This window comes from Herpailurus yagouaroundi, unplaced genomic scaffold (genome assembly GCF_014898765.1).
Source record: "Herpailurus yagouaroundi ecotype Mexico unplaced genomic scaffold, PumYag 181, whole genome shotgun sequence".
Classification (NCBI taxonomy): Eukaryota; Metazoa; Chordata; class Mammalia; order Carnivora; family Felidae; genus Herpailurus; species Herpailurus yagouaroundi.
In genome coordinates, this window is record NW_024412412.1 from 15992614 (window position 1) to 16010069 (window position 17456).

Here is a 17456-nt window from a genome sequence, read left to right on the forward strand (position 1 = left end):
GAGCAAAGGGCAGCCATGCTTACGGCACTCATGAAAGATTTGGTTTCCCGAAACTCAAGAGTTCTCTCCTCTACTGCTGTGTGACCCTTTTCATGTTGCCTATAGGGATTGGGGCTTGGAGAATCAACGCGAAAGTGCTGGTGTTCTGGCTACTGCTATTGCTGTAACAAACTGTCCTTTATCTCTGACACAGGACTTTCATGTCTTCCACTGGAACCCATAAAACTGTGTCAGACTAACAATAGCTTACAAGTTCAGTAAAATCTCAAGGCTGTTCACAGTTCTTGACAATATAAAAATATATACCTAATTCCAGTTTCTAATTAAAAATTACCCTAATCAATTACAAGGTAATTATAAACCTATATAAAAGTGAATTTATAACAATTTTGTGGAAAAAAGGACTGGACAAAGGATTTTGAAACAATCATTTTAGAAATTTATTTACATATCTTGGATGGAAGCAATTGATACACTTGACTTGGATTTCCTGGGGGAAAAAAAGAATTTTTTAAGGTGGGAGTGCCAAGTATACTTCAGAAAACAAAATAAAAAATCTTGCTCCCTGCTTTGTGCATATACAATGTATAGAAATAATATAAGTAAAATAACAACATGACTTTTATCAAAAGAGCAAAATTCCTAAATTCAACTGTATAATATTGGATACAGATCTTATAAGACTAAATTGTATTTATCTTAAAAGTTTCCTTCTTATTACTGAACTTTGGCTAGTGCCCAGAGATTGTAATCTCTACAATATTACATACCTTTCAAATCAGGAGCCAAAGGCCTACTCCTAGAGCCAGAAATGTCTTCATAAATATCATACTTTTCAAAATGGAATTTCTCTCTTCTTGAAATATAACCCATTTTTGATAGGTCACTCTGTTGACTACAGATTTTTTCACTTAGATTTAAATATTCTCTTTGAAGATTCCGCATCTCAAATTCCAAGGTATCCCTTTCATTTTCTATACTTCTTACATAGTTTTCTAAAAGTATTTTGTCTTCTGCAAGTCTACTGATGCTATTCTCAAATTTTATATTTTCTTGACTATGTTTTTTTAGTTCTTCTTTTAGAATCTGATTATCTGTTTTAATTTCCATTACCATTTTTGATAACATTTCACATTCATTGCCCATTTCTGACAAACTATTCTTATAAATACTTGCTTCTGATTTTGCATTTTTAATTTCTATCAGAAAATTCTCTTCTGCAGTAGATTGGTATTTTTGAATATTCTCAATTTCTCTTTCCATCATTTGTCTAGCAGCAATAGATTCTTGTAATGTTTTTTCGAGATTAAGTTTTTCATTTTTAACTGTTTCTATTATTTGAAAAAGTGTCTCTTGTTCAGTTTTTGCCAATATTTCCTTCTCTTTTAGCTGCATTATCTCTAGTTGGTTTTCCTTCAGTTCATTTTCAAGCGAGCTTCTTTCCTTTAAAAGCTGGTATGTCTTTTTCTCTAGCATTTCCTTTTCTTCTTGTATCAATAGAATATTTGTTTTCATTGATTCCATTTCTATACTCATACGATTATTTTCATTATTGACCATGGCCATATCATTTTGAGTTTTGTGTTCTTTGCTTTTTAGTTGATCTAATGTTTCTATCATTTGTTGCTTCTCCAAAGAAAGTTGATTGTTGTTTTCCTCTAGAGTTTTATTTTGTCCTATGAGAACATTATATTTACCAATTATTTTTTTCAATTCTTTAAGACATTCTTTACCATCTTCTTCTTTTTTAATTAACTTGGACTGAATAGTGTTCTTTTCTTCAACCAAAGTCTTAAGTTGCTTTTCATATATTTCGATTTTCTGTATTAGAGATTGTGTGGTAAAGACAAGAGGTTTTATTTTGGTCTTAAGGGTTAGATTTTTATTCTCCAGTTCTGTTACCTTTTTTTGTATCTGCACAGACTCTTTTAGGTAATTCTGTAAGTACTGAATTTTTGCAACACACTGCTCAGTAACAGAATTGACTTTGGATGTTTTCTCATTTTCAAATATTATTGGCCCTTGTTTTATTACTAACGGTTGCATTTCTTTGTCTTTTATTTCATATTTTGTTGAGTCAGAGAATGGCAGTGTATGTCTTAGAGCTCTGGAATGGAATTTTAAATCTGTAATATTCTTGCCAGTGATAGGAATTTCTTTACTGTTTTTCTCATTTCTCTTTCCCCTGTGTATTTCACTCTTAGATAATTTTTTACATTTCCTGCAAAAATTCACATGGAATTTTGACACTGTTTCCCTGAGTGGGAGTAATTTGTTTACTAATGCCTCTAATTCAGAAATTCTCTTTGATTTCATATCTTCATTTAAGTTACTTTCTATATTTTCTTCCTTAATAAAATTATTTTTTTCTTTGTGAATTGAAGACAGTTCATATTTACCATTGCTTGGAACATTTCTTTCAGTTTTTAAAGTTTGAAGTTCATTTGTAAGTGCCAGTTCTCTATCATGTGACTTTTGTAGCTCTTCCTTCATTTGTTTGATAGAATGGCAGATATCATCTAAGTTTTCACAAAATCTGTGCTTGAGAAAAGGCTCGGTAATTTTGGATTTATCCAGAATTACTGTATCAGCTTGAGACATCACATTTTGAGGTACATTAGGTAGAAAATTATAAAGATTACTATAATTTTTCAACATGTCAGAATTTTCTGAAGGATTCATAATTATGTTTGAAGGTGAATTGTCTGTTGAAGTTCTCAGAGTTAATACGTCCTTGAAATTTATCTGGGATGTCATATCTATACCTTGAGAGAGACTGTTAACACTATCACTGCTGAATTTTTCTTCCATTGAATGAATAGCGTTAGACTCCTCAAAAGGATGAATTTTCTCCATAGAAAGGATTTCTTCTTGATTCTCTATAGGCTAGTGACAATAAAAAGCACACTGTAAATGTATTATTATTTACCACATTACCAGCAAATCAAGAAAATATTTTGTGGAGGATTTGCTTTTATAACCAAAATGAACATTTTATCCATTTCTACAGCAAAGAAACCTAACAAATATGATTAATTTTCTCTAGAAAAATCTAACAACAGTTATTTTGAGATCTGTAACTCTGGTCTTCACAATTTGCTTAGAAATTGCGCTTATTTCCTCAGAGGGTGACATACATGGGCCAACCCCTCAATTTCAGAAATAGAAATTTCGAATCCTTCAAGAGGCCATCATAGATCGATGGGGAAGATAGAAGCAATAGGTCAAATGCAGTAGGTAGTTTAAGGGAAATGAATATTTCCACTTCTGGGCTGTTGGTCAACCTTTGCATTTCCTATTTTGGATGATTCTAGGGCTGTGACTATTCTAGAAGTGCGAGTTCTAATCAGCGTAGACAGAGTGACTCTCGTTCCAGCTTGTTTCTAGGGAATTCACCTCAGGTCTAGGTCAATCCTACTAAAAGTAGAACAATTCCTAAGTGGATAGAAACGCTAAAAAAACCTGCCTTGTATTTCAGTTTACTTGGGAATCTTTTAGGTATTCCTCGGCCCCACAAAGTCCATTTGCCCCACGAAGAAGGTAAGAATGTAAAGGGGAAGATAAACTGGTTGTAGTAACATTTTTGAAGTACCTAAATAGAGAAGTAGTTTTGAACAGAATAACATACCAAAGCTTTTTCAAGGCGTGTTCCGAATACTAGATTTTTTTCTGAGTTAAATTGTGGGTTTTCTACTTCAATAATACTTTTGTTCAAGATTTCACTGATTTCGGACTGTACCTTTAAAAGATAAATTGATCATGTTAGAATTTGATTTCAGATTTAGAAACTTATGAATGTATAGCAATAACAGATACTATGATACCTTTAAGTTTCCTGCACATAAAAATTCTTTTCATTCATATAATGTAATTTATTATAATCTCTGTTATTAAAGGAATTTTTAAGAAAATTATACCTTTATTATATGATAAACAGAAAAAATTTAGTAAAGCAATAAAATTTTATGAACAATATTCAAGTAATTTTGGATGCTTGAGTTTTACATTGTTGAATAAAGCAGAGACTTTTGATCTCTGTCCTCAGAATAGAATCCATTCTGTCACTCAGGAGGAGTTTATCTTCTCTTTCCATTTCCTTGCAGTTGCTTTTAGTACAAGAATATTAGGATGAAGTTTATATTAGGTCTTTAGTGAATATGTGTTGTGTTAAGCACCACCAGTATCCATACCCTATCCTCTGTAAATACTGTCCCTTATTTGTTCTGGATAAAGTCCCACGAGCCTTTGGTGATCCCACTTCCAGCTGCATGTGACCGAGAGCTAACCAGTCTGAACACTGCCTCCCTTTGAACAGGGATTGGCTCAGGCATTGCATATGACCCAATCTGGGGCAGCCAAGTCAGGCCAAGAACCTTAGGAAAAACTGTTAAGAGAGAAAAGCATCATCTCTTCTCCAACTGGAATCTGGGAGGATAAAAGCCTGGAACTTCTAGCAGCTCTTTTGCTTCAGACATGAAGTCTGAAAATCCATTACAGTGGAAAGCAGAACCATAATAAGGAGAGTTGTTCCTTATGACATAAGTCCTTATCATATGGATTAAGCCATCCTCAGGTGAACCGTTCCCAGGTTCTTCAGTTATGTGTGCTCATCAAGTACACTTTTTCCCTAAGTCAGTTTGAGTTAGATTTCACATCACTTATAATGAGAGTTCCTATTTGTAGACTGTATATAGGTAGCACTTTAAACATACATGTTTTTAAAAAATCGGCAAGTACTATTTCTTTTTGACTATAGTTGACCCAAATTCAACTGTAACAGAAATAGTTCCCCTCAAACAAATTTTGAGCCTGCAATATTTGTAACCTTTTATTATATTCTTTTTTTAAATTTATTTATTTTTTTAAATTTTTAAATTTTTAAATTTTTTATTTATTTTTTAATTTTTTTTTAACGTTTATTTTTGAGACAGAGAGAGACAGAGCACAAATGGGGGAGGGGCAGAGAGAGAGGGAGACACAGAATCGGAAACAGGCTCCAGGCTCTGAGCCATCAGCCCAGAGCCCGACGTGGGGCTTGAACTCACGGACCGTGAGATCGTGACCTGAGCTGAAGTCGGACGCTTAACTGACTGAGCCACCCAGGCGCCCCACCTTTTATTATATTCTAACATAAACTAACCAGTTGGATAATGATCATTAGCTTACAAATGTGGAGTGGTATCTTAAGTTTGGCTATTTCCCATATAGAGATTAAAAGAAACATACCATGCTAACATTCTGCAAAGTCTGTATTCGGAGAGCCTGAAATGATTCCAGTTGATGCTGAAGGGCCTATAACAAACATGGTATGAAATTGATCAGTTTTGAAACTGTTATTACTTCTTTTTATATATATCCCCCAAAGTTGCCTATTTCCAGAAAGGATCACATGAGGGTCAGAGGACTCACATTCTTAGTCATTCTTGCCAATTCTCCAATCCATTTTCATGGAGATTTTTGTGGAAGACCCATGTGCATTTAGGAAATATTTATTCTGAAAAAGATCAGCCTTTACATAGGTATTTGGAGAAAATAAGATGAAATGAAAATGAACTTACTTTCAATGCTGATTGTGGTTGGATTTGATTTTCTGATTCCGATATGCAGCCATATTCTAAAAAGCAAAATTGAAAAACCATGTGATCTAATTCTTAAGTTTTTTTAAAACAATTGTGATGCAAAATAGCCTCCTAACTTTCTTGGATAGTGAGACAGAGATAATGAGAAGTTTGATGTTCACCTTAAGAAGAACCCAATGTTAGTCACTTAATAAAGTCAAATAATTTTTGCTTGACTTAAAATGCCTTCTGGAGGTTATAAATAGTGGTTTTATTTTCTTTCTGTATTTATTTATTTATTTATTTATTTATTTATTTATTTATTTAATTTTTAAAAATTTACATCCAAATTAGTTAGCATATAGTGAAACAGTGATTTCAGGAGTAGATTCCTTAATTTCCCTTACCCATTTAGCCCATCCGCCCTCCCACAACCCCTCCAGTAACCCTCTGTTTGTTCTCCATATTTATGAGTCTCTTATGTTTGTCCCCTTCCTGTTTTTATATTATTTTTGTTTCCCTTCCCTTATGTTCATCTGTTTTGTCTCTTAAAGTCTTCATATGGGTGAAGTCATATGATTTTTGTCTTTCTCTGACTAATTTCACTTAGCATAATACCCTCCAGTTCCATCCATGTAGTTGTAAATGGCAAGATTTCATTCTTTTTGATTGCCAAGTAATAGTCCATTGTGTATGTATGTATGTGTATATGTATGTATGTGTGTGTGTATATATATATATATATATATATATACACACACATATACATACACACACCACATCTTCTTTATCCATTCATCCATCAATGGACATTTGGGCTCTTTCCATACTTTGGCTATTGTTGATAGTGCTGCTATAAACATGGGGGTGCATGTGTCCCTTCGAAACAGCAGACCTATATCCCGTGGATAAATGCCTAGTAGTGCAGTTGCTGGGTTGTAGGGTAGTTCTATTTTTAATTTTTTGAGGAACCTCCATACTGTTTTCCAGAGTGGCTGCACCAGCTTGCATTTCCATGGTTTTACTTTTATAATAGGCCATTAACGTGTAATGCCAAACTTGGAACTCTCAAAAACAAATATTTTTGTTTCTGCAATGTAAACTGCATTAAAAAAAAAAAAACAAAAACAACTAATGATCCTGTTATGGGAGACCTTTCACAAAGTACTGTATAGGTCTCTGTCTGTGAAATGGCCATGTGATGTTTTTCCTCCTTACCATGGAAAACAAAATGGATTAACAAAGCATAATTTTTGTCATGCCTTTAAGCAAGGTACTATAAAGATCTATGTATACCTTCCTAGGAAATAGATTATAGATCTGTAACAGGAGAGACTATAAACTGCAGATTTCCTGACATGCATCCTTCTTTATCCAAATAGGCTTTTAGCTTGCTTTGTAAATTTTTATTAAAGACTTTTAAAAATATTCAGTGTCCCAAATGAAGTGAGAGTTATGATAGAATGCTCCTCTAGGATGACAATTTCTGCCCTAAGAGAAGGTTTTAAAAGAGGTCAGCACATCTCTCCTTCAAATGACAGTCTACCAGATGTCATAGGAGCTGGTTGCAAAGTATAGGCACCCCTCTTATCTGCCATCTGGCCCTCATCACTGAGAGAGCAACTCTGGTTCAGAGCCTGGAGCCATTTCGCCAATTAAAGACTCCCACCTTCATCAGAAGGCAGAGGAGGACAGCGAGTCCTCTAGATATTGCTGCTTTGCATCTTACTAGGAATAAAATGGTAGTCTGAAATGTTTATCTCAGAGACATTAAAAAAAACAAACAAACTCAGATGAGGTCAGACTAATGCAGCAAGGCACCCCCAATTTTTTCAGACTCAAGGACTCAAATAGATAAAAATTCAAATCAAAAAGCATATATTACCTAGAATCCCATTGCCCAGAATTAACCGTTATGAATTTTAGGTACCCTCCCTTCAGTCAGCTGTCTATGCATATATGCAGGAAAAAAGAAATGATTTTAGAACAGTGGGATATTATACATTTTACTTTGATAAATGGTATTACATTTATGTTTAAGAGAATAAAGAAAACTGCAAATAGTTGAAGTTATCACTAGTATTCAAATTTTTTTCACTACATGAAAGATTATTTCCTATGAGATCCCTCTGAGCTAATGGAAATATATCACAAGAAGGACTAAGAGATTGGAATTTTTATTTTTTAAATAACATTCATTTCCATTGTATTCAGTATTGAGTTACTCCCTGCCAAGAAAGGAAGTAAATGATGAGAAAATTAGCATTATACTTGCTCTCACATTTACTCCCTACTTTTCATGATATTTGCTCATTATATTATTTTCACACTGTGATGTTTTATGATGTTTTACATTTTGCTATGTGACTATGATTTCCACAGAGCTAAACACAAAGATAGGACATTATTATTGTAAATATTTTCAGCCTTCAACTTTATTCTTGATGGATTTACTGTCCAAAATTCCATCTCCTTTCTGCATCAGTAGGGCCAGCCTCCCTTTTCCGCATGGATTTCCTTTGTTTCAGTTAGGAGGACTTGCAAATTCAAGGCAAAGTACAGGATTTCTTTTGCTAAAACCAAGTAAGAAATACTGGGTCAAAATAAATTTAGAGACTTACTGAAGGGATATAACAAATGTAAGTTTTTAAAGAAAGAATGTGGGATTCATTTAGTGGTTCTACATATATTTGCTTCCCTCCATCTCTTCCTTCTTTTTTGACCACAGTATGATTGCAGTTACCAGGTTGCTTCTTTTCATGTAGGTCAGTGTAACCTGAGCAGCTCTGCTCAGAATTTGTTTTCTTTGACATAATGTAGATGTTTTCTCTTGACATCCTTCCCAGAGTCCAATGGTCTATTCCTCTGAGATACAGTTTTAGGGCCAGTGTGTTTTCCTACCCATTTTCTGTAGCCTAAAAATTAGGTGTTGAGGTCTGGGGTAAGAGAGATCATTTGGAGCTGGGTGAAGCCTTTGCTGGAGGATGTGATCTCTGCTGTTTTGTTGTTATTATTCTCTGAGACTACTTAGAAATCTATAGGAGATATATCCTGTTACCCTAAGGAGATATTCTCTTGATTGGGATTATTTCCTTAATTCAGTACAGAGTCCTGGAACTAGGACTGCCACATAAGACCGTACAGGTTGTTCACTACACAAGAGCTCCTGGCCAGAAGATATATGTGGGCTGAAATGTGTCCCATGTTCCACTACAGTCAGCTAACCAGTACCCTATTTGGGTTTGCATATACCTAGAGTTTGGTTATACCTTTCTCTAATCCACACAGAGGCACCCCATGAGCTAGTGGCAGCCCTACTCCTAACTTCTTTCATTAGAGCAAAGTAAGCCCCTGTTGATCAGTGTCCAGGTTTACTCATCTATCTTCCCCGCTGCTCCTCTGTACCCACCCAAACCGCAATCAGCAGAAAGGAAGACACAGGTATTTCCTCTTTTTGTATCCACATTTGGAGTGGGAGAGGCATTAATGAATATTTTCAGGATTTGACTTGTTTTATTCTAAAAGTCAGAAGCAGTGTTAGAAGGTAGTCTGTACTTTGCCTTGCCAGAATCTTCTGTTTTTATCTTTGGCCTCTATTTTCCAATTTCCTTCTTCGGGTGCTGCTGGTGAAGTTTTTGCTGGTTTTCTATTTTGTTGTTGTTACTGATCTTTTCATTTGGTGCTGGGGCAAGGAAGTCTGGGATCTTCCTTGGCTCTAAAATCTCTATGTGAAAGTCTAGAATAATTTTTATAAGTTAGTGATTTAGCTTTTTTGTTTCACATTTAGTGATTCATTCCTTCAACATCACTCATTCAAGTATTGAGTGTCCAATGTGTGGTATTCTGTTGTAGGTAAATACTAAGGACACAGCAGTGAATAAGACAACCAAGGCTCCTGTGGTCATGGTGCTTCCATTCTGGAGAATGAACAGGAAAAAGAAAAAAGAAAGAAAAAAAGAAACAAGATACTTACAAAGAGGGATAAATAACACAAAGAGGATAGGCTAATGTGACAGGGAGGATGGGGACAGCAGTGGAGAGAGTGCTTAGCAGAGACCTATCTCGTCACATGAGTTTTCAGCTGGGATTCCCATATGATAAGAAAAGGCCATCCATATGAATATCTATAGGAAGAGATTCAGAACAGAGGACATGGCAAGATCCTGAAGCAGAATATGTTTATCTGTGTTTACAGAACAGAAATAAAGTCAATATGGCCTCAGCTTAATGAGCAGATAGAAGCCCAGTATGGTTAGAGGTGAGAGGGGGAGACAGGAATAGATTATGTAGGAACTTGTGGGCCAACCCGAGTGGTTTTGCTTTTATTTTAAGTGAAATGGGAAACTTTGAAAGGTTTCAATCAGAAGAATGATTTGATCTGAAAAGAAACATTTATAGGTCACTCTGCCACATGATAATGGGTTATAAGGTGGCAATTGCAGGGCTACTGCAGTAATCCAAGTGAGAGACAAAGGTATCTTAGACTAGAATGGCAGAGGGGAAGATGGAGAAAAATAGGTTGATTTAGAATAGATTCTGGGTGTAAAACCAGCAGCATTGCTGGGGTATTAAATGTAGCCAGAAGACAGGAAGAAAGGATGACTCCTGGGTTTTTGGTGAGAACAGATGGATGATGAATGATGGTATTATTTACTAAAATGGAAAAGAATAGAGTAGAAAGATTTTTTAGGGAAAATTTTTATACATGTTAAAATTAAGTTTTCTATTAGACATCAAAATGGACATCCACAGGCAGTGGGATATTCCTGTCTCTGATTCAGGGGAATTGTTATGAACACTATTGGAAAATACAGGTGTCACTACTGGCCTAGACAAGGGAAGTTTCTGTGCAGTGACAGGCACAAATGCCCAAATGAAGTGGCTAGAGAGAATGGAATGTAAAGGTTTGTGGGCACTGAATATAGGCAGCTGTTTTTGAATTTTACTGTGGAAAGAAATAGAGTGCCTAGTGGAATAGGGTGTATGCATGTTAGAAGTGATGTGAAGGTCAAGAAGAATTTTTTATCCATGGGAGATTTTAACATGCCTGCTTGCTGCTGGAATCATGTAGTAGAAAGGGAGAAGAGTAATTCTGAAGGATGAGGGAGGCTAATTGCAGAATCTGAGTACTTGAGAATTCCAGGAGAGCTTTGATAAAGAGGAAATGAGCTTTGAGCAGGGGTAATTCTTCCATCGAAACTGGGGACAGCAAGAACAGGAGCAGGAAGATGGAAGAGTAGGAGGACCCTAGGCTCACCTTGTCCCACAAACACAACTAGATAATTATCATATCATCCTAACTACCCCAAAAATCAACTTAAAGACTGACAGAAAAATCTCCTTAACTAAAGGGAGAGAAGAGGCCACATTGAAGATGACAGGAAGTGTGGAAATGTGGTTTAGGGGAGAAACAGATCATGGCTGCTCTACAAGGGAAGGAGACATGGTTGCTAAAAAAGAAGGGAGAGGAACACACAGGGGAATTCATAAGGAGAATGTTTCCTCAAAGCCAATGGCTTAGAAAGTGAGAGGGGTTGAATTCCATGAGTTCTTGCAACCCGTGGGGTTTAAAGCCTGGTGTTTTAAAGATCAGTAGGCTTGGTTGGGATAGAGCCCAGAGAGCACTGTGCTGCATTAGAGAACAGGCAGACAAACAACCAGGGGACAATGTGGAAATAGCAATCTGAAGAGCGTGTGGGGCACACAGTGGGGTTATTTGCTCTTCTCAGAGCACATCCCTGAGGGGCATCATTCACAGACACCTCTCCAGGAACAAAGTAGCTGGCCGGTGCCATTTCCATCCCCTCCTACCCTTCAGCATAAACACAGAATAACCTGCAAGAAGCAGTGCAGTGCAGACACTAGCTGCCTAACTTGCTTACACCAAGTACCACCCCCTCTGCACTTCAGTGGAACTTCCATTCTCAAACATGCTTGCCTCAGTTCCAGTGCGGCAGGTCCCTCCCCCAGAAGATTAGTGCAAAACCCTGTCCACACCATGTCTCAATACAGAGAGTTTTGCAGGGTCTCAGTTCTGGTGGAGGTGGTGACAGGTCTCATTTCACAAGCAGACCAGAGCACATCTGTGAGCTAAAACTCACCACATTCAGGCCAGGGACCAAACACTGCCCACAGCATGCAAGGAGAGCCTCTGCAGATGACTGGCCTGAAGGACAGAGAAGCCAGAATGCAAAAACAGAGTGTATGCATCACACCAGAGACATTCCCTGAAGTGCCAGGCCTTGGGCACTACATGACCTCTTAAGGCCATTACTTTCAGAAGCAGGAGACATAACTGGTTTTTCTAACAGAGAGAAGTCAAGAGCCTTAGATAAAATGCAAAGATGGAGGATTTGTCCCAAACGAAAGAACAAGATAAGGCCAAGGCCAGAGATCTAAGTGAAACAGATGTAAGTAACATGCCTGATTGAGAATTTAAAGCAATGATCATAAGGATACTCTCTGGGCTTGAGAGAAGAATAGAAGACGTCAGCGAGATCCTTACCACAGAGACAAAAGAGTTAAAAAATAATCAAATGAAGAGTCCAATAAACAAGATTAGAAACACCTTTGATGCAATGAACAGTAGGCTGGAAGAAGTAGAGAAATGAATTAATGACTTAGAGTAATGGAAAGTAAGCTGAACAAAAGGGAGAAAAAAGAATTGTGCAAAATGAGAATAGACTTAGGGAACGCAGTGACTCCATCAAATGTAATAACATTCATGTTATAGGAGTCCCAGAAGAAGAGCAAGCAAAGGGGGCAGAACATTTATTTGAAGAAATAATAGCTAAAAACTTCCCTAATTTGGGGAAGGAAATGATATCCAGATCCAGGAGGCACAGAGAACTCCCATCAAAATCAACAGAAAGCAGGCCAAGACATACTGTAATTAAATTTGCAAAATACAGTGATAAAAAAATCTTAAAAGCAGCAAGACAAAGAAGTCCTTAACTTACAAGGTAAAATCCAAAGGCTAGAGGGAGATTTTTCAACAGAAACTTTGCAAATGAGAAAGGAGTGGCGTGATATATTCAAAGAGATAAATGGGAAAAATCTGCAGCCAAGAATACTCTATCCAGCAAAGCTATCATCCAGAATAGAAGGAGAGATAAAGAGTTCCCCAGACAAACAAAAACCAAAGGAATTCATGACCCCTAAATCAGCCCTGCAAGAAATATTAAAGGGGACTCTTACAGTGGAAAGGAGAGACCAAAAGTGACAGTATAAAGGTAGAAAACACAAAAGTGGTAAAAATGAATATTTCTGTAAAAATCAGTCAAGGAACTCACACCAAAGGATATAAAATATAATAATGTATCAGTAAAATGTGGGGAGGAGAGGGAAAAAGAATGGGTTCTAACTTGAATGACCATCAACTTAATTTAGACTGCTATTTACAGAAAAGGTTATATACAAGCCTAATGGTAAGTATATATCAACAAGCACTAATAAACATGCAAAGAATAAAGAGAAAGAAATGTAAATATGTCACTAAAGAAAATCAACAAGCCATGAAAAAAAGACAAGAAATGATTAAGAAAATCTCCAGAAACAACCACAAAACAAGTAAAATGGCAATATAAACATATCTATCAATAATTACTTGGACTGTAAATGGACTAAAGGCTCTAGTCAAAAGATGCAGGGTGTCAGAATGGATACAAATACAAGACTTACTTATATACTGCCTGCAAGAGACTCATTTTAGATCTAAAAACACCTGCAGATTGAAAGTGAGGGGATGGAGAAACGTTTATCATATCATTATCATGGACGTCAAAAGAAAGCTGGAGTAGCAATACTGATACTTTATACAAAGTAGACTCTAAAACAAAGACTGTAATAAGATACAAAGAAGGGCATTATATAATAATGAAGTGGACAATCCAACAGGAAGATACAATCATTGTAAATATTTATGCGCCCAATATGAAAGCACCCAAATATATAAAACAATAACAACAAAACAACAACAAAAGCAATAAGGCATATAAAGGAACTAATTAACTAATTGATAATAATAGTAGGGTACTTTACATCCTCCTTATATCAATGGACAGATTATCTAAACAGAAAATCAACAAGGAACACTTGACCAGATGGCCTTAACAGATATATTCAGAATATTCCATCCTAAAACAGCAGAATACACATTTTTTTCAAGTGCACATGAAACATTCTCTGGAATAGATCACAAACAAGTCTTAACAAATACAAAAAGATTGAAATGATACCATGCACCTTTTCTGACCACAACACTATGAAACTAGAAGTCAACCACAAGAAAAAATTTGTGAAGAGACCACAAACACGTGGAGGTTAAACAACATGCTACTAAACAATGAATGAGTCAACCAGGAAATCAAAGAAGAAATTTAAAAAAAAATACATGGAAACATATGAAAATGAAAACAGAATGGCCCCAAACCTTTGGGATGCAGCAAAAGCAGTGCTAAGTGGGAAGTTTATAGCAATACAGACTTACCTCAAGAAGTAAGAAAAATCTCAAATAAATAACCTAATCTAACCTAAAAAGGATAACAAACAAAGCCTAAAGCCATCTAAAGGAAGGAAATAATAAAGATTAGAGCAGAAATAAATGATATAGAAACTAAAAAGAAAAAAAAATCAATAAAACCAGAAGATGGCTCTTTGAAAAAATCAATAGAATCGATAAACCTCTAGCAAGACTTATCAAAAAGAAAAGAGAAAGGACCCAAATAAATAACATCACAAATAAAAGAGGGGAAATAACAACCAACACCACAGAAATACAAACAATTACAAGAGAATATTATGAAAAACTATATGCCAATAAATTGGACAACCTAGAAAAAAATGGATAAATTCCTAAGAGACATAAAGTACCAAAATTGAAACAGGAAGAAATAGAAAACTTGAACTGATAACCAGCAAAGAAATGGAATCAGTAATCAAAAAACTCTCAGCAGACAAAACTCCAGAACCAGATGGCTTCACAGGTGAATTCTGCCAAACATTTAAAAAAGAGTTAATACCTATTCTCAAATATTCCAAAAAATAGAAAAGGAAGGAAAACTTCCAAATTCATTCTATGAGGCCAGCATTATCCGATAGCAAAACAAGATAAAGACCACACGAAAAAGAGAACTACAGGCCAATACCCCTGATGAACATATATGCAACAATTCTCCACAAACCAAATCCAACAATACATTAAAAACGTCATTCATCACGATCATGTGGAATTTCTTGCTGGGTTGCAAGGGTGGTATACTATTCACAATCAATGTGAAATATCACATTAATAAAAGGATAAGAACCATATGATTATTTCAATAGATGCAGACAAAGTACAATAGCCAATCATGGTAAAAACTCTTAACAAAGTAGGTTTAGAGGGAACACACCTCAACATAATAAAGTCCATGTACGAAAACCCACAGCAAATATCATCCAAAATGGGGGAAAACTGAAAGCCTTTCCTCTATGGTCAGGAACAAGACAAGGAGGTCCACTCTCCCCACTTTTATTCAATATAGTAATGGAAATCCAGCTACAGCAATCAGAAAACAAATGCATCCAGATGGGTAAGGAAGAAGTGAAACTTTCAGTATTTGCAGATGACATGATACTATATGTAGAAAACCTGAACGAATCCACCAAAAAACTGCTAGAACTGATCAATGAATTCAGTGAAGTTGTAGGATATAAAATCAATGCACAGAAATCTGTTGCATTTATATGCAGCAATAATGAAGCGGCAGAAAGAGAAATTAAGGAATTAATCTCATTTACAATTGCACCAAAAATAATAAGATACCTAGGAATAAACTTAACTAAAGAAGTGAGAGACCTGTACTCTGAAAACTACAAAACATTAATGAAAGACATTATAGATGACACAAAGAAATGGAAAGACATCCATGCTCATGGATTGGAAGAACAAATATTGTTAAAATGTCCATATTACCCAAAGCAATCTACACAGTTACTGCAATCCCTATTAAACTACCAAAATTGTTTTTCACAGAACTAGAATAAACAATCTTAAAATTTGTGTGGAAGCACAAAGGACCCTGAATAGCTAAAGCAACCTTGTTAGAGAAAAGCAAAGCTGGAGGCATCACAATTCCTGACTTTAAGCCATATTACAAAACTGTAGTAATGAAAACAGTATGGTACTGACACAAAAATAGACACATATATCAATAGAACAGAATAGCAAATCCAGAAACAAACCCACAATTATATGGTCAATTAACATTCAACAGAGCAGGAAAGAATAGCCAATGGGAAAAAGATAGTCTCTTCAACAAATGGTGTTGGGAAAAGTGGACAGCAACATGCAAAAGAATGAAACTGGACCACTTTCTTAGACCATACACAAAAATAAAATGGATTAATGATCTACATGTGAGACCTGAAACCATAAAAATCCTAGAAGAGAACACAGGTAATAACTTCTTTGACATCAGCCATGGCAACTTCTTTCTAGATATGTCTCCTGAGGCAAGAGAAACAAAATAAAAAATAAGCTGTTGGACTACATCAAAATTAAAAGCTTCTGCACAACAAAGGAAACCATTAACAAAACTAAAAGGCAGCCTACAGAATGGGAGAAGGTATTTACAAATCTCAGATATTTATATATTTGATAAAGAGTTAGTATCCAAAATATATAAAGAACTTATAAAATTCAACACCCAGAAATTAAGTAATCCAATTAAAAATGGTCAATTAACACGAATAGACATTTTCTCAAAGACATCCAGGTGGCCAATAAAAACATGAAAAGATGCTCAACATCACTTTTCATCAGGGAAATGCAAATCAAAGCTACAGTGAGATATCACCTCACAGCTGTCAGGCTAAAATCAACAACACAAGAAACAACACGTGTTGGTGAGGATGTGGAGAAAAGGAAACAATCTTGCACTGTTGGTGGGAATGCAAACTGTTGCAGCCACTCTGGAAAACAGTATGGAGTTTCCTCAAAAGGTTAGGATCTACCCAAGATCCAGCAATCGCACTACTAGGTATTTACCTAGAATACAGAAATACTAATTCTAAGGGGTACATACACCCTGATGTTTATAGCAGTATTATCTACGATAGCCAAATTATGGAAACAGCCCAGGTGTCCGTTGATTGATGAATGGATAAAGAAAAGTGGTGTATACATATACAATAGAATATTAGCCATAAAAAAGAATGAAATATTACCATTTGCAAGGACATGGATGGAGCTAGAAACTATGCTAAGTGAAATAAGTCCAAGAAAGACCAATACCATATGATGTCACTCATATGTGGAATTTACGAAACAAAACAAAGGAGCAAAGAGGAAAAAACAAAGAGAGGCAAATCCAGAAAGAGACTCTTAACTATAGAGAACAAACTGATGGTTACCAAAAGGGAGAGGGGAGGAGGATGGGTTAAATAGGTGATAGAGATTACGTTTGTGGCAACTCTGTGTGATGAGCACTGGGTGATGTATGGAAGTGTTGAATAATTATATTGTACAGCTGAAACTAATACTACACTGTATGTTAAATGAGTTTAAATAAAAACTTGAAAAGAAAAAGAAATGAGGGACAGCAGATAATATGGGTACAGAGAAGCAGGTAGGTTAGCAAAATTTAAGTTTGAGCAGGAAAGAAGGGAGTTTGGGTCTGATTGCTTCCATTTTCATGTAGTGTGAGATTATGTTAATGAGTTGAGAGCTAGTGGTGAGAGGTTTTGGAGATTAAGGAAACAAGAGTGAAATAGTTATCTTGGAGAAGGTTTGAAAAAGCATTTTCTGGGGAAGTAGTTTTCTTTTTTTTTCCCCTCTTTGTTCACATTTATTTATTTATTTATTTATTTATTAATATATGAAATTTATTGTCAAATTGGTTTCCATACAACACCCAG

General features: G+C 35.7%; 1 protein-coding gene across 1 annotated transcript in view; it reads right to left on the reverse strand.

Annotated features, from left to right (window-relative positions):
* Positions 1-416: 416 nt before the first annotated feature.
* Positions 417-17456, reverse strand: part of CCDC110 (coiled-coil domain containing 110) — a 24517-nt gene continuing 7477 nt past the window's right edge. The window contains exons 3-7 of the mRNA XM_040489926.1: positions 5559-5614; positions 5227-5292; positions 3629-3739; positions 771-2886; positions 417-490 (exon numbers count right to left, since the gene is read on the reverse strand). Coding sequence (XP_040345860.1) covers positions 441-490; positions 771-2886; positions 3629-3739; positions 5227-5292; positions 5559-5614 — 2399 coding nt within the window. The 3' untranslated portion in view covers positions 417-440. The remainder of the gene's footprint in view (positions 491-770; positions 2887-3628; positions 3740-5226; positions 5293-5558; positions 5615-17456) is intronic.